Source organism: Drosophila nasuta, chromosome 3 (assembly GCF_023558535.2).
Source record: "Drosophila nasuta strain 15112-1781.00 chromosome 3, ASM2355853v1, whole genome shotgun sequence".
Taxonomy (NCBI): Eukaryota; Metazoa; Arthropoda; class Insecta; order Diptera; family Drosophilidae; genus Drosophila; species Drosophila nasuta.
The window spans coordinates 28,262,491-28,280,446 of NC_083457.1; the positions used below are offsets into that span (position 1 = coordinate 28,262,491).

Genomic DNA, 17,956 nt, shown 5'->3' on the forward strand with positions numbered 1-17,956 from the left:
GAAATGACATCCACTTCTTTTGTTGCGGCTGCTGTTGGTGTTGCTGCTGCTGTGGCGACGCCAGCGACTGCGGCAAAGAACTCGGGTAACTGGCCACAACTTGTTGCCTGTTTGGACTCAGTTGCTGTGGAGCAGCGCCAGTGTCAAGGTCTCTCAAGTTCAACGCGTTTGTTGTTGCTTTACTCTGCTCTTCAGTGTATTTTCTGCGTTGATTGTTTAACTAAAGTGAAACAAAACAGAAACACAAAACAAAACAAAAAAAATCAAAGATGATATGTGGAGTCTCGGCAAAAAAGCGTCGCGTTTTCATATAACAAGCTCTGTATGTGCCTTCAAATATTGTGTGTGTCATTAAGTCCAATTGATTAATTGATTGATTGATTGACTCCAAAGTGTGTGTGTGTATTGTGCCTGCTCATTGATTGCAAGTGAGCTAAGCCTAAAGAATAACAAATTGTTAAGCAGCTTCTTCCCCAAATGCAGGCAACAAAGTAAAAGTCTGACAGCGTTCCCAAGAAAAAAGACTTTGAACTGCCTTTGCATAACTAGCTAATTGCAGTCGACAGTGCAGTCTTATCAGGCACTCGAATAAGCATAAACAGGTACTAGAGAGAAAGAGTGTAAGAGAAAAAGGCAGAGAGAGAGAAAGAGAGAGAGAGGGAGAGAGAGAGACACCCACAAGACACAGTCAACAAACTAAAAGCGCTAAGCGCAGCGATAATATAGTTTGACTTTCTTAACCTGAAGACGTGCATAAATTATAACAGCAACAACTACACACACAACAACACATTCACACTCACTATCACACACACCTGGGCAGAGCGTTGATGAACAAAGAATGGCGACAGGCTGAGCCACTCATTTGCACCACACACAAAATATTAAAGAAAAAGCCACTGAGAAGAAGAGACTCCCAAGCTCCCAACATCGTGTTGTTGTTGTTGCGGCTGCTTCTTGCTATTTTAATGTGAAAGCGCTGTTAACCCCAAACTTCAACTGTCGCCTCACCTCCCCCCTGCGCACACCAGACTGCTCGCTGCTGCTCCAATGCTCACCACTAATGCCGCCAATCAGCTGTGGCTATGACAACAAGAGAGTCGCAGCCACAAGCTGAGAGAGTGTGCCAGCATATGTGAGTGTGTTTGCGTGTTTGTATGTGAGTGTGTGTGTGTGTGTGTGTGTGACTGTTCATTTGAATAAGCAACGACAACAGCAACAGCTGCCTAGCATTTGTTGTTCTCACCATTTTGTGAACTGGCCTTAATGGAAACCGTTATGCGCGAAGCTCCAAACTAACGCGTCGCTGCCGGCGTCGACTGCGCTGCTGACCGGCTACGCATGCGCACATGTTATAGCGCTCTATGTGCGTCTGCTTCTTAATGTATATCTCAGTGTATTTATGTGTATGTGTGTTGACTCTCCAGCTACTACCAATTTTGCTTTGTCGTTCTTTAAACGTTGCCAGAGCAACGTCGCAGTCGCAAAATCTCAGCCACACTCTCAGTCGCTGTCACAGTCGCAGTCGCTGCCAGCGTCGACGTCGACGTCAAGCGTCGTCTTCAGCCTTTTAGCTTTGGCTTTGGCTGACTTCAACTGGCGTGTGGATCTTTTGTATGCGCGCTTCTCTCCAGACGTGCGCAACTCAACGCGGTCTTTGGCTCCTCTTCGGATTCTTTTACTTTTGATCGCCTGGTTACGTCGCTCGGACTCTCGACTCTCGACTTCAACTTCGACAACAGCGTATGTGCGTGCGTGTTTTGTGCTTCTCTGTGTGTGTGTGTTTGTGTGTAGAACTTGAGTTATTGGCCTCAAATTGGCTTGGCCAATGCGTGCATAGTTAAATAAGTTAACAGCGAGTGCAATACAATAGCTGCCAAATTGTGACTACGGTTCTTTCATTAAACATAAAACATATAATCTAAAACGAAAAAACGAAAAACAAAAGGCCAAACGAGTGAGAGAGATAAACACAATACAAACCGTGTGTCAAACAAAAGCCAAATGTGAAGAAACTCATAAAAAGAAAAAATAAGAAATATACACAAAAAAAAGAGAAGCCGCAAGAAGAAACATAATTCTAACAACAACAACGACGGCAATAATCATAATAACAGTGTGGCAGCAAATTAAAAGAAATGACCCCAAAAATAAGTTGGCAGTGAAGTTTTCCCAACAGCAAACGAAAAACGAAAAACCAAAAAAACAACAACAACTACGAGAAAAGTAAAACAAACAAACAAACAAAAAGCGATTGTAATACGACAAAAGTCAAGTAAACTGAATTCAACTACAGAACACGCAAGTAAATGCAAAAGATAAAAAAAAATCTGAAAGATACGCATCCGTAAGATACGCGCGCCACTGAAGTCTCCCTCTCTCTCTCTCTTTCCCTCTCACGCTCGCTCGCTGCTGTGCTGCTTGCTCTGTTGCTTAAGTAGCTGCGCCGCACTTTCTACCACGTACAAGTCAATTAGAGGCACAAACACACAAGCACACAGACTGAGACAAACACACTCGCATACTCTCACAATAGTTGCACATAACTGCAACTAACTGCACCAGAGCAACCAGCAGCAGCAGCAGCAGCAACAGAAACTGGCAACAAAACAAGAGCAAGAGCAACAAGTTCAAGCGCCTTGATTTTGATCAACGGCCAAAGTCAAACGAGTCCAAAGCAAAAGTTGCCTTCTGCTGCAAATTTTTATTGAAATTCCTGTAAAAAGAAGCAACAACAACAACAACAGCAACAGCTACAACTGCAACAAGAACAGTCGCAACAACAGCAGCAGCAGCAGCAGCCACAAGAGGCAGCCTCAGTACAAGTGTTTCAATTGCCGCAGCAGCATCAGCAGCATCCACAACGAGGAGACACAAGAGCAAAAACTTCTTTTCGGCCTGCAACAGAACACAGCACAGAGAACTGGTCTGGTAGTTGTTGTTGTTGTTGTTACTTTTGTTCTGGTTGTTATTGTTGTTGTTGTCGCGCTTGGCTTTGACTTTGGTCTAAAATGCTGCGCTTGCCACTCAGCGTAGTAGTTGAGCTCAAGGTGCGCCTTTAGCATTATTTGCATTTCTGCTCATTCTGGTTTACCACAACCTGACGAGAAGCTCGACGAGCTTAAGCTGCAGCATCTTCTCCTCCTGTTGCTGCTGCTGCTGTTGATGCTGCTGTGGTAGCCGCCCCCCAGTTGCTCCGTTTAATTTCATGATAATTATTATAATTTGCATGTTGCCAATTGAGAAATTGCCAGTTAGTTGGTTCTGCTGTGCAAGTTCGTGCCCTAAGTCTTTTGTTCATGCGTTTGCAATTTCATATGGGCGGCGGTGCTGGTGAGCAGTGTGGTGTGGCTTTCTAGTGCCACCTGAACCTAATGAACTCCCGCATCCCGCAGCTAGACAAAACAGTGAGCATCGACAACCGCACACACATACACACACTCGCACACACACTAATATTCAGTCACGTTGAAATTTCTCCAAAGCCGTTTTTGGTATCAAGCAACAGAAATGAAAGCCATGTCGGTGGCAGTCAGCAAAAGTGGACGCACTTCTTCTTCTGGTTTTGATTATTATGTTGTTCCAAACATCATCAAATGGCATAATTCTTTTGTTCGTCTCTGCCTTTTTAGTATTTTTTTTTTGGCTAATTTGAAATGACAGTATTATGTGCTTTCTGCATTTCACTTTTCTTTTAAATAAATAGAAAGACTGACAGAGATGGAGAACAAGCGATAGCGATAGAGAGAAAGAGACGGCAAGTTGTGCCTAAATAAAAATACAATTTGTGTGGCTTTCGCTTTTATTTAAGGCAAGTGTTATACACACACACACATACGGTCGCACACACAATGTCTCTTTAATAACACAAAAAGTTCCCCCCAAAAAAAAAAAAAAAAAAAACTTGTAATTTTCACTTTTAACACGTCGAGTGGAAATGAAAATAAAAATTTTGTGTGTTTTTTTTTGCGGTGGAAATTACTTAATTGCTTCGAGATGATACAGCCAGTCAGTATTCCTCCCCCGCACTCCGCACTTCGCCATATCATCAAATCATGCAAATCATCTGTGTGTGACCCAGTTTGTAGCCAAAGAAATTCTGCGATTCACGTGTGAGGCTGACTGACTGGTTTTTTGGTCTTATCGACAGTAGCACAAAATTCATGTTAATTTGCACACAATTTGAGCCAAACGGCGTCTTGAAATGGAACACCAATATAATTACATGCTTCTCTCTATGTGTGTGCGAGTGTGTGTGTGTGTTTGCCTGCCAAGAACGTGACCTAAATACACAAATAGCCAGCATTCAACAAAATGAAATGCTAACAAAGCTGGGAGAGATATTTGAGCTGTGATTATCGAAAACTTTAAATCTTAAATCTCGCGACGCGTCGACAACTCGCTGAGAATCGGAGAAGCTGCAATTAGTTGCCGATTCTGACACTTAATTAAAAGTAATCAGCGTTGCGTTGATGCGGAAATATTTTATAGCTTCCGTTCTGGTTTTTTTTTCATCTTCTTTTTTCTGCGGCCGCATAAATTACATTTAATTGCAGGTGCCCAGAGAGAGACGAACGCCCATTAGAAGAGATGAGGAATAGACCTCTATTGAAGTTTATGGCCGCACTTGAATTTAATTCAATTTAGTTTAGTTTAATGACAGTCACTAGACATAGCTTTTATTCAGTTGGGTTTTTTTTTTCTTTTTTGTTTTTTTTTTTTGCACACTGTTAAATGCCTCTAAGCCTCGAGCAACGATCAACGGTGTTGGCCAAGTCAATGACCGTATTACGCAACGCAGCTTCAGAACGCGAGCAAACTGCTGCGGCTGTGTTGTGTTGTGTGTTGTTGTCGTTTATCTTCTTTTTGTTGTTCAACTCTCCAAACGCAACGCGACAGTAAATTGCTCAGCGCAGCAGATCGTCGTCACGGAATTGTGAGAAGTGAGAAGAAGAATACAGCTAGCTTCTTCTATAATGCTCACCGATCAATGAAAATGTCGCCAAAGCAAAAAGGAGAGACAAACAGACAGAGAAAGAGGGAGAGAGAGATGCTTGCTAGCAGTTCCAGTTCCAGTTAGGTTTCCATTTCCCCATTTCTTTTGTGCACGCTTTCTTTGATTGTTACAGTTTATGTCATCATATCTGTACATTTGTCATTGCCACGAAACTTTCTTCAAAGATCCCACAGCATCATCACATCGCAGCCATCATCAATTAGGCGTCTCTTGAACCCTGAGAACCTGTTGCACGTTGCACTCCACTAGTTTGCACTTTGAACAGTTATATAAACGTTGCATCGCTGATTATACAACAATCGTTGGGCGGGAATAGAGCAAATGTGAGTGTGAGCTGCTACTGTTAGCTCAAAGTTGTCCGCTTTCTATACCTCACACACACACTCACACACTTTTGCTTTCTATTGGTCGCTTTTTGGGCATGACTAAACACACACACTTCCCCCTCTCAATAAGTAGCAAGAGGAGCGGTGTCAAAAACAACACTCATAATGTCCGCAAAGTGGCTAAATTACACATACGCCCTGTTCCCTTAGCAACTTGGCAACTTTTCTTGTTGAATTTCTACATACTCTGCTTGTGAAGTATTCTTCATTTGTAAAACAGTTTGATAAGAAGTTTTTAAAATATTTTTGTATATATTTGGTATTTAGTAATCGACATTAAATTCAATCAGGAATAATTACTAACAAGAACCTTTCTTTTTATACTCAAAATGAATATTTATTTAATTGATAAATTTACAAAATTAGTTTCAAACATTTAAAAATTCAATTAACACAAAGCAACTTGTTAATATTTCAAATTCAATATTACAGGCCTCAAAACCCAAAAAAAATCAATTTGAAAAATTCAGAAATTCAATTAAAACAAAGAATCTTTTAATAATATATGCCTTAGAATCCAATCAATCTTAGTTAAAATGGCATTAGTTAGCCTGAAATTCATTTATTAGCAGCTTATTTAGCTTTAAAGAAAACCCAAAGAACTCTATTGAATTTGAGTCTATTCAAATAATCAAATTCAACAGCGAAAAAAAAAGTTTCACTCTTTGTTCACCTTCGCATGGACTTTTATTAAATAAGAATCAAATGTTACCACACGCGATTGTTAGATAACGCTTGAAGAGTATCTTTTGTGCGGTGTGTCAAAAGTTGTCTTTCTTGTGACTTCTTTCTTAGCTGGCTTCGCTGTCTGTTTATTATTATTTTTGCATATGCAAGTCACTCGAATTGAACGACTTTCACCTACTTGAGCTTGAGTCATCCCAAGACTTCTACGCACTTGCTGTCTGTAGGTCTTATTGTTGTTGTTGTTGTTGTTGTCATTTTTTGGCGTGCCCATGACTTTGTTGTAGAAATTCAGTTTTGTTTAGTTTTAATTTGAATATGCTTATGTATATGGATAAGACCCTAAAACGTTTCACATTTGATGCGTGTGACTCATTTAAAATGTATTTATTTATTTTCCATTTACAGATGGGCGCGTTGCAGCAACAGAGAAAAAGATACACTGAAACAGATACAGAGAGCAGATATAAAAGTAGAGCAGACAACAGCTCAGCACCCGCATCGTCAACGATAACGCAGAGAAGAAGCCACAACAGCATGCCCATGCGTAGCAGCATCCTCATCCTGGCGCTGGGCAGTCTGCTGACGCTACTGTTGCTGGCCACTTGCACAGATGCCAGTCCCGTGTTTGTGGATAATCCCAGCTTAGCACAATGTAAGTACTGAATCACATCGCTGGCCACTTGACAGCTTAACGCGCGCGCGTCTTTCTCTGAAATATATGAGTATAAAGACATCAGAGAAGAGATTGAGCACGGCTGCTGACGATGCTTGGCGTGTGTTGACGGGTTTTCCTCAGAACTCCGACACTTTCTCTCACGTAGGCTATTAACGACTCTTTTTATTTTGTTGTTGCTGTTGCTGTTGCTTTTTTTTGGGGCGCGTTCAATGATAACAAAGAAATTAAATGAAATTAAACAAAAGGGAACGCAATTTGTATATGAACAAAAATTTCATTTCAAAGTTTCACAATTGAGCAGCTGCTTATTTCATATTGCAATTAATAATTATCAACAGAGTTGTGGTTATAAATTTAACAATTTCCTCTCAGTTATCAGATTACATACTAGGCCAATTAAGCAGATCAAAACCGTTTTTAGAAAGCAGCTTCCAAGCCATATAGTTTTATGCCCAGTAAGCAAGCAGGAAAATCCATTAAAATTTATCGCTCAACAGCCAGAACTAGAATCCAAGTTAAAGCTGTAGCATTTATTGCCGGAGACGTGTAATTTCTGCAGACATTAAATTTGATTGCCAAAATATAAAAAAAAAAAACAAAAGAGCTTGAAGCGACAAACTTGTTTTCTTAGTTAGTTAGGAAAATGGCCAATGGACAATGTCGAACACTTGCCACAGGCAAAGTTGAGCTGAGCTGAGCAGCTGCTTCTGCTTCCATCTCATCTTCAACAGTTGCTCGGCCTCGTGTGGCGTTTCCAAATGAAAGTAATCAAAATTAATGATACGCCGCCGAGAGGCGTTGCGTTCTGGCATTCTTTAATTGGGTCACAACCATTAAGTATCAAATTTGAACGCTATTAGCACTTCCTCTTCTGGCCGATGCCATAAGAGATCGGTGTGTGTGTGTAAGCTGCCAATTTGTCTACACAGCACAAGCACACAGTTCTGTTACAGCTTCAACTTCAGCTTCAGCTTGAGATGGAGAGTTTGAAAAAAAAAAACTAAAACTACACACAACTTTCATACAAAAGCAAAGCACAAACTGACGGCGATGGCGGCAATGCCGGCAAACGGCCAAAACGTCAGCGAGCAAAAGCAATTGAGGTCAACCATCAAAGAATGTTGCCATAAAAATGAGCCACCATTGGAGCCAAGAAAGCGTGTGCCAGACACCAACAATAACCATAACAACAGTCGCATTCACAGTCACAGTCATTGGCAGTGGCTGTGGCCGTTGCTGGGTTAAGGTGGCAAGCATTTCATTTTTATGACTCGACTGGACCAATGACGCTACCCAAAAAAAAAGGCAAAAAACCAACAATAATAATAAAAACAATATATATATATATAATATACAAGAATGTATATAATCTCAGCGCAGAAAGCGGAAAGTAAATTGACGCCAAGTGAAAGGGAAATAAATAAAAATAAAAATAAGAAAAAAACAATAAGACATCGCCGCCAACAACAGCCATGAACTCATTCTCAGCTCACGACAACGCTCTGTGGTCAGTCTGACCGGAGTCTAATCCCAGCTTGCCGCCTTCCCCGGAGGTCACAGAATGACCCAATTTCGATTGGCTGCCGCCGTCGGTCGCCCACAAACAACTGGGCTCCCATCGCATTCGCATGCCAAAAGCGAACATTTCCTACATTGCAATGCGGGTCTCGAGTCCGACATCGAGTCCGCGTCCACGTCCGAGTCGCTGACTAACGTGAGCTTCACTGCCTGTTTGGTAGGCTGTCTGTGTGCTAGCGAAACATATGCTAAAGCTGTTGACCCAAAAAGCCACAAAACGAAATGCAAACACACACACATACTAACGCAACAGAACCGTGAAGCGAACTAAAGAAAAAGCTGCCGGTTCTTTAGCTGCGGCTGCGACGTCGCCTACGCTGACTGCGCTGCTGGCGTCGTCTATGAAACGTGACAAAAGTTTTCGGCTTCAAAAATATCAGCGTATAATTTGTGTGTCTATAAGAGTGTATGCGTTTTTTTCTTGTATTGTATGTGAGGCCGGCATTCAGTTTCCAGCTGCTGGTTTTTTGTTTGGTTCTTTGTCGAGTTCGTGTCTTAAGTCATTTGTTTTACCTCGGCCTCAGCGCCCGCTCGCTGCCCTTGCTATAACTCAGCATTTCGTGTTAATTGCATAATCAATATATACGACTACACAGCAAAAGTTTACAGTTAAAGTTCAATAAACGCAAAACACCAACGACTGCTGATGTTGTTGTTGCTGCTGCGGCTGCAATTGTATCTGATTTAAAATTGAAATACGAGCAAATCGCACGAAATTTATACTCTGAAGTAACTTGCGCTTAACGCGACATTCAACTTGGGGCGGAAGCTGGCCACTGCCACTGCCACTGACTTCAACTCCAACTTCAGCTCCAGTCAGTGCCCTGGCTACTGTCAGTTGGCAGGTTCAGACGCAGTCCGTTGGCTGGCAGTTTTATTTATGACCACACGAAGTGCAAACAAAAGGTTCCACAAAGAACGATATTGCTCAGCTGCAAGTTTGTTGCTCAAGTCTTTCGTTTATATTTCCTCTCTTGTTTCCTTTCTCCCAATGCCTTTCTCAACTGTCGTCTGCAATTACATAACTTCAAACACTGAGCAGCAGCAGCTGCTGTGCAAGTTCTATTACAAAACTCGCTGTACATTCTTCATAAAGTGGCAACGGCACGCGAAATAAATAAATAACAATAAGAATATTAATAACAATAATAATAATAATAGTGTTATGCTTGCTAATATTCTTGTTGTTGTTGCCATTGCTGAGGTGTTGCCTCATCGGGCGGTCGGTCTGTGCGTCTTCAAAAGCTGACGCCCTTCAGCAACAAAGCAACACAGTTGTAGTGCGTCTTTTATGGCCTGTTGTTCTGCCACTTTGGCCACTGTTGTTGCCACTTCATTTTCACTTGCGTTAACTGTTTGCCTAACGGTAAACGTCTGCCTCAAACTGGCGTACAAATTGAAGGCGTTAATCGCGCCGGCAAACGGAAGAATCAGCGAAATGGCAATAAGAATGCGGAGCACTCTTCGACTTTGTCGTCTACTTGTTGTGCACTGTGAGAAAATGTTTAGAGATAAGCAGCAGTTAAATAAATTGTAGTAATTATCACAAAAGCTTTAAGGTACATGGTAATAGCAAGACATAACTTTGTTTTACCACAGTAATAAAGTTAGCAATTATTTCAAGTGATAGTTGGAACACTTTTTTTTAGTAAATTAGCAAAGGAAATATTAATAATAATAACAGCAATAATAAAAGTTTCGAAATAAAGAATTTGTGTTGTCAAAACTTCAGCTAAGTTGCAAATTCATAATTCAAGTAGGAAATTCTACATTATGATTGTTCTTAAAATGGTTTTTTTTAACATTCAAGGAATTTTAAGAGCATAATTTGTTGTATTAAAATGTTGTTCTCATTTTGAAATTTATAACCACTATTTATGCTTTTAAAAACAGAAAGTAAGAAAATTTGACAAATTTTGGACCTAAACGGGATTGATTTAAGAATTTTTTATTTTAAATAATACCCAATGCATAACCTTTTTATTAATGTTATATTTATAATAGATAGTTTCTGAAGGGTTAGTAAAAATGATGTATTAGCAAAAATAATCATAAAATTAATTTCAGTAATAGTAAACAGCTTTATAGTTAACGTTGTAAGAACTAATCATCTTATATAACATCACGGAAAAATGATTAAATTAAGATAATTAAAATGTTGTCGAACATTCATAATAAAAATTATTAAGATCGTTTTTTAATGTAGAATATTAGATTTAATAAATTTACTTATTCTTTAGTTAATTTTATAAAACAAGAATAAATGAATTTAAAACTAATTGCTCTCCCTTCATTCTCAGTTCAATCCGGTCGCAATATACGTCATCTGCCCTGCATAGTGCGCAAGTCGGGACGCTCTGGCGTCTGCATGTTTGCCATCGACTGCATCAAGCAGAATGGCACGCACTTGGGCACCTGCATCGATCGCTTTTACTTTGGCTCGTGCTGTGCATTGAAGGTGAGTCTTCAACAACAACCATACGGCAGCTCTTAGTGAATCTCTCCATTTGCATTTCTAGGAGGAAGCCTCGCTATTTGCACCTGAGATCAACGACAATAGCATCGATCAGAATACCATTTCTCATTTCGTCCACGAGTCCACAACGTTGCGTACGACGGACAGCATCTTTGGCAGCCACAATCACAGCAGCAACCATCAGCAGCAGCAGCACATGGCCAGCGAGTTGCTGAAGAATGTGACGCAAAGTTACTTGAGCAGCGCCAAGCCAGTGCGCACCACCAGCAGCAGCAGTAGTAGCAGCAGCTCCACAAGCACTACCATGATTAGCAGCAGTAGCAGTAGCAGCAGCAGCAGTTCTTCAACGACTGCCAGCACCACACGTCGTCCTCCGAATGCACACACCACCCACAAGAATTCGCATTTCGTGATACGCACCACACTGAAGCCAAGTGCAGCTCCAACGCTGATTACTACGCCGAAGCCGCATCGTCGTCGCACCACCAGCACACAGCGACCAGTGTTAACCACATTGCCAGCGCTTGAGCAACGCATTGAGACCACAACGGTGCCCAGCAAATTTGTGACTTTCCAGATTGTGGAGACAACAACACCAGCAGTCACCGAGGCCACCAACCGCTGGCCAGAGACAACCACCAGACGGCACAGCAGCAGACCCACAGCAAGCAGCGCAGCAGCAGCGTCAAAGACCACAAGCAGGACAACAACAACCACAACGGCAGCACCGACAACCACAAGCACTACAACGACAACAACTACAACACCACGGCCAACACCACCGCTTCGCACTACCACAACGGCAAAGCCACACAAGCCACAGTCAAGCAGACGCCCAGCTCCGCCCAAGAAGCCAGTCACAACAACAACAACCAGCAGCAGCAACAGCACGACAACAGCAACACGAAAACCTATTGAGAGCATCAGTAAACTAGGCAACAACAACAGCACCACCACCAGCCAAAGTCCAACAAAAACAACAACAACGGGCAGCAGCAGTCACAAGACTACGCCAACAACAACAGCAACAACGACAGCAAGCAGAACCACAGCTAAGCCGGAGAGAACAACACATGCGCCCAGGCCAAAGCCACAGCCAACGGGAGAGATTGTCAAAGTTCCGGCATTGCTGGCAGATGTGCCAATAACAACAACAACCACAACTACCACAAAGGCCACGCGCAGACCAACAATAACTGCACCAACAGCAACCACGACTGCGCCCAAAAAGCAACCAATTAGCAGCGCAGCAACGTCTACAACGCCAAAACCAACGCGTCGGCATACAACAAAGACAACAACAACCAGCACAACTGCTGCGCCAACAACAACAACGACGACAACCAGAAGAACGACGACAACAACAACAACGACTGCTGCAACACCGCTAACCACCGAAGCAACCAAATTGCAATCACCCGCATCAGCAACAACTGAAGCAGCGGCAACGGCAACATCAAGTGGCAGCAGCAGCCATGCGACCAAGAAACCCGGTCTGATCACCTGGACCGATGTGGAGGCTGAGCCCATAACAAATGCGACCATTGCCAGCAATTGGCAGCCGGGTCAACCCGCCGATTGGATACCAATGCCCACTTTGTTGCCAGAGATGTACAACAAAACGGCTGCAGGCGCAGGTAAGTTTATTGTTCAACACAAGCAGCAGCAAGTTCAGCATCAATAAACGAATGTTTTCTCCCCTTCCTTTGCTCGCGAATTGCTCTCTAATTGCAGTTACGCCCAGCAGCAGCACAGACAAGGTGGTTATCTCGGTGGCCACCAGCGTTAGCACAAGCAGTGAATCAAAGCCGGGTCAGAGTCAAACGCCAATGCCAGCAACGACAGCAACAACCGCTAGCAAGCCGCATAGAACCACAAAACCACCACCAACCACTAGCAGGCCAGCATCAACAGCCACGACGACAACAACAACAGCTGCAACAACAACGACAACAAGCACTCCAAGAACTACAACGACAACAACAACAGCAACTGTAACAAGCAAAACCACAGCGGCAACTGCAACCGAGAGCAGCAGCAGCATTGAATTAGCATCCTCGACAACATCTTCAACCGAATCCAGCAACGAGTTGGCCAGCAGCGGCAGCAGCACAACGGATTACAGCGGCGAGGAGCTGAACACAACCACGATCGATGCAGTTGGCAATACAACTGTAGCGCCTGCAAGTGGCTTGGAGGGCGTCGATTACAGAGAAGGTGAGTTGATGCTTCATTCAGGCACACACAAAAAAAGTGCTCGACTAAAATTCACTCTGTAAAGAGATTTAACAAAAGCAAAGGCATTAAAATAGGAACTAGAAGCATTGGGAACAAAATTCTATAAAGAATAAAAATATAGAATAGAATGAATATTAATTCAATATACAACTCCAATTCTTAGAGATATTTCTTCTATTATTCATCTTGTTTAGAAGGGAAGATGATATTATCAAAAATTCAAAGTCAACTTAATTTGCATATAAATAACACATGTCATAAGCATTAACCTATATTTCAAATTGAAAAAAACGAAAAGACTTACAAAGAATGAAAACTATTATAGATTTTTGTATCACAGTACAGCAAAGAATATACCCCTCTCCACGTTTAATGGCTACAGGGTATCGAAAGAGGAAACTTGTTTGCTGCAGAGAAATCTATTAATACACCAGACTTTGGCCATAAGACAAAGATGCGTGGCCATTAAATTCAATTTGAAGGCTGAACATTGGCCTTGACTCTGCTGCACAGAATGATTCTACAATCGAGTGTGTTGTGTGGTAGTTGTGGCAAGTAGTCAGTTCCTTCTTCAGGCTGTTGATGCTGCACAGGAGCATCTTCGTCTAGAAAGCTAAGCGCGGCTTTTACTGCCACAACAACAACGATTGCAACTGCCACAACACAAGAGCAAAAACAAAAGAAAAACAACAACTACAGTAAACCCAAGAGGGACTTCATGTTCATAGCAATTTTTACAGCAATAATTTACAATAATGACGGCGATGTGGTCGGTCATTGTGCCGCCTGGGTCACGCGTTGTCTGCTCGCTCGCTTATCGTGCATGGTTACTCGATTGTCCGTTGCTGCAGTTTGCAGCATCCATCGGACTGACTCCTCTTCCTCCATCAACTCATTTCCCGCGCCGTTTGCAATGAGTCAGGCCAAGCCCAGCCCCGTTGACCGATTTGCGAGCTGGCAACTGGCAAATATCTTGATGCACGAAACAAGTCAGTCGACAGGCAAGAAGGCAGGCAGGCACCAGGCTAGCTTGAAGCCAACATCGTCATAAAGTAGGCCGTTGACTGCTTGTGGCAAGCGCTGGCCAAAGTCAAGGCCTGGCCAAGACATGGCCAAAGCATATTACATTTCTTGCAACGACAACGATGCAGACTCCATTGGGATGACTGAGTGCCTGTTGCAGTGATTAAAATGTTTAAAGGGCTTTTGTGGCCATTACTTTAATTGTGAACTGTTCGCCTATTAAGTTGCCTCCTTCTCCTCCTCATCCTTCTCGTTTCTTTCTGCAGTCTGTGGACGTCGCATGTTCCCCGAGCCGCGCATCGTTGGCGGGGCAAATGCCGCCTTTGGACGCTGGCCCTGGCAGATATCGCTGCGTCAATGGCGCACCTCAACCTATCTGCACAAGTGCGGCGCGGCGCTTCTCAACGAGAACTGGGCAATCACAGCGGCTCACTGTGTTGACAAGTAAGTGCCTGGCCACCAAAGAAAGCCTCAATCAATGTATCAACACAACGCAACTAACTGACAACTTGCGCTTTCAGTGTGCCGCCCTCCGATTTGCTGTTGCGCCTCGGGGAGTACGATCTGGCCGAGGAAGAGGAACCCTATGGTTTTCAGGAACGTCGTGTACAAATTGTTGCTTCCCATCCCCAGTTCGATCCACGCACCTTTGAATACGATCTGGCGCTGCTCAGGTGAATTTACCATAAATAAAGAAATGTACGATTGTTCAATCTTAAACAATACTCTTTGCAGATTCTATGAGCCTGTGGTATTCCAACCCAATATCATACCCGTTTGTGTGCCCGACAACGATGAGAACTTCATTGGCCAGACCGCATTTGTCACCGGCTGGGGACGTCTGTATGAAGACGGTCCGCTACCCAGTGTGCTGCAGGAGGTCGCTGTGCCTGTCATCAACAACACCATCTGCGAGTCCATGTACCGTTCGGCGGGCTACATTGAGCACATACCCCACATTTTCATCTGTGCCGGCTGGAAGAAGGGCGGCTACGATTCCTGCGAAGGTGTGTTCACAACTCTTTTTCGCCGTGTTATCGCCATGACTAATTGTACAAATCACAAAAAATTTACAGGTGATTCTGGTGGCCCCATGGTGCTGCAACGTGAGTCGGATAAACGCTTTCAACTTGGCGGTGTCATCTCCTGGGGTATTGGCTGTGCGGAGGCCAATCAGCCGGGCGTCTATACTCGCATTTCCGAATTCCGAGACTGGATCAATCAGATTTTACAGTTTTAGTCGCATCGTCGTCGTAGTCTTCGCCTGTGTATTATGCCTCATCCTTAGTGAATGCCCAGCAAACGAATCGACATCGAAATTGTTTTCGAAACTGAATTCAAACTTGATCTCGTGCTTCGGTTATGACCTCTTAGCTTACATTGAGACTCTGCGCATAACCCAAGCAACGATTTCAGTTACCATTTACCAATTTCCTATAAATCCCTCTTCAACTTTTTCTCCACCCAAATGCAACACAACAACAAAAACAATCACAACTAATTCCATTATCATAATGTTAATTTTAAAATGCTTAGCTTAACTCATAATTACACGAAAAACAAAAGCACAAAAAAAATAAGAATGAATGATAAAGAAAATATTCCCTAAACTAGTGAATGTGATTAGCACACTAAACGAGGATCGCATCGTGCATTATTATACAGATGGTAATAATGATGATGATGGTGTAACGTATTAATCAGTTTGACACTTAACTTATTTCCCCCATTTGTCTCTGTATATAATTTTCTAAATTATTGCATATAACATTTATGTAGCTATAAGTTTATATAATAGACAATTGCTCAACTCAATGTGGGGCATTTGAATAGGCGCTTCTTTCCAACGAAGTTATTGCGAATACGAAGAAGCTATTGTAATTTAATTTAATAACGTATTGTAATTATTTATTTAAAATCGCACATAAATTAATTCAATTAAAATGTTTAAAACGAAACTCCTTATCATCTTTTATTGGTATTTATATATATTTTAAAGCATTGATGAAAAAAGTTAGAGTAGGTGAAAAAGATTAAATAGTGAACTGGTTACTGAGAGTATTATAATTTCTGTCGACGTCAGACAGTAAAGCAATAATTTTCATAATTTTTTAAGATTGCCTCTAAAAAAAATATTTTGTAGTTGAGGGAAATAAATACATTAATTATGAACTATAATTATATTATTAATGGTTAAAGAGCAGTTTTAATGTCATTTGCATTACTTTAACTCGGCTTTCTATTTCATTCATGGTTTCTCACAATTGTACTTTCAGCAAAAAAAAGCATTGCATACTTTTAGGCCACACTATATTGAAAGCGCCATCTAGCGACCGTAGTAAAGAGCAGCTTAAAAGATTTACGTGCGATTAAAGTGTAATCTCTTCTTCACCGTTTTATTGTCAGAGCAGGAAAGAAGAAATGGTGAAAAATGTTTCAATATCACGCTGTGAATATGAGTCAACGGATTCATAGCAGTTGACAAAGCCTCACACATTATTCATTAAGTGGAGCATTTGGCATTCCGAGCGCATTGCTTGGCAGCTATACAGCATTTTTTGGCAGGTGCCACAGATCTGCAGCAAGAGGTCGCACGAAACAACAAAATATACAAATAAAAACAAAACAATCGAAAAACATTGTACAATATTTCAAAGTACAAAACTTTCTTTAAAAGTTTGGGCAAGTAACAACCAAATTTCCAAATGTGAGAAAACAAAAATTATTAAATATGCAAAGCATGCACCAAGCAAACGATACGAAAAATCAAACACAATAAATAAAACACAGTTTCATACCGTAAAGTCGTGCAATTCTCCATGAAAAAGATACAACAATATCTAAGGGAAAATATATTTTGAGACTTCCTTCAAAGTTTGGAAATAAATATGAGGCTCAAGAGTTTTCTAGATTGTACGCTACATTCGTCACATAAGAAAGTTATTTTGTGACTCTTCAAGTATTTGGTCAGTGATCAGCCATGGTGAACACCCAGCAATTACAGTTGCCGACGTCATTGCGATGAGGTCGTCATGGAACTTTCGCTTTCGGACGATGTCGGTCATTTGCATATGACAGAGAGCCAAAACACACAGAGAGAGAGAGAAGGCCCAACAGGCCGCTAGCTGTGTTTTCTGTTAATGTCGTGTGGGAGCTACATTTTGGGGCAAGTGCATGGAACAACAGCTTGAGATCTTATGCTGCGACCGTATCATAATTTGTACAGACATCACGTCTCACGAGAGGGTTCATTCATGTGTCGAGATTATCAACGGCTCCAATCACGACCTGTTCAAGACTCCATCGAGGAGTGTTTGTGTGTGTACTCCTTGACCATCTGTGATTGAGTGAGTGCAACTATGTTTTGGATGAACTTTCACATGCAATTCCCCACTAGTAATAAGCGGCGTTTAGTAAATTGTGGGCGTTGCTGATTATGCGATTTGGCAAATTGAAACGTACCGCGATATTTACGGACAATGATCCTGAACTCTGATTAACTAACTAGCCAACTCGTTAACTCAATAATCATTTATTAGAGCCACTCCGATAGGGCGAAAGTGAAAATTCGCCATGCTATCGCATTCACTTTTACAAAAAAAAGCAACAAATATATTATTATTAGTATAATGTTTTGTTTAGATATTATACTGATTTATTCAATATTTTTATAACCTAGAGGGCTGCTCCACATGTTTGGATTGTTTGTTGCTTTACTATAAACTTTTGTCAACGCGAAAACAGCGAATAGCAAACACCAATCGACCCATCGCCAATTTATTAATGATATTGTTAACACTTTTTATCGAATTCGATCAAGCTACGATTTATGTAAAGCATAACTGAGTGAAATTTTGGAGCGTCTCTTGCATAAG

General features: G+C 41.8%; 1 protein-coding gene across 6 annotated transcripts; it reads left to right on the forward strand.

Annotated features, from left to right (window-relative positions):
- Positions 1–136: 136 nt before the first annotated feature.
- LOC132791970 (mucin-5AC) lies at positions 137–16,044 on the forward strand. 6 transcript variants are annotated; one of them, XM_060801142.1, is made up of 9 exons: positions 137–148; positions 6,496–6,742; positions 10,645–10,802; positions 10,864–12,457; positions 12,555–13,037; positions 14,348–14,525; positions 14,603–14,755; positions 14,817–15,088; positions 15,158–16,044. In XM_060801142.1, exons 2-9 carry the CDS (start codon positions 6,496–6,498, stop codon positions 15,319–15,321), a joined length of 3,249 nt encoding a protein of 1,082 aa, XP_060657125.1. In that variant the 5' UTR covers positions 137–148; the 3' UTR covers positions 15,322–16,044. The 6 variants fall into 6 exon arrangements, with proteins under 6 accessions (XP_060657125.1, XP_060657123.1, XP_060657126.1 ...); XM_060801140.1 differs by lacking the exon at positions 137–148 and adding an exon at positions 226–322; XM_060801143.1 differs by lacking the exon at positions 137–148 and adding an exon at positions 1,595–1,743.
- The last annotated feature ends 1,912 nt before the right edge of the window (positions 16,045–17,956 follow it).

What these genes read in the sequence shown, in the direction of transcription:
- LOC132791970 (XM_060801140.1), top strand. Translation starts at nt 275, where the DNA reads ATGTGGAGTCTCGGCAAAAAAGCGTCGCGTTTTCATATAACAAGCTCT. An exon ending in GGGCGTCGATTACAGAGAAG is followed by an intron (nt 13,038 to 14,347) that starts GTGAGTTGATGC and finishes TTCTTTCTGCAG; the next exon opens with TCTGTGGACGTCGCATGTTC. An exon ending in CGGCTACGATTCCTGCGAAG is followed by an intron (nt 15,089 to 15,157) that starts GTGTGTTCACAA and finishes AAAAATTTACAG; the next exon opens with GTGATTCTGGTGGCCCCATG.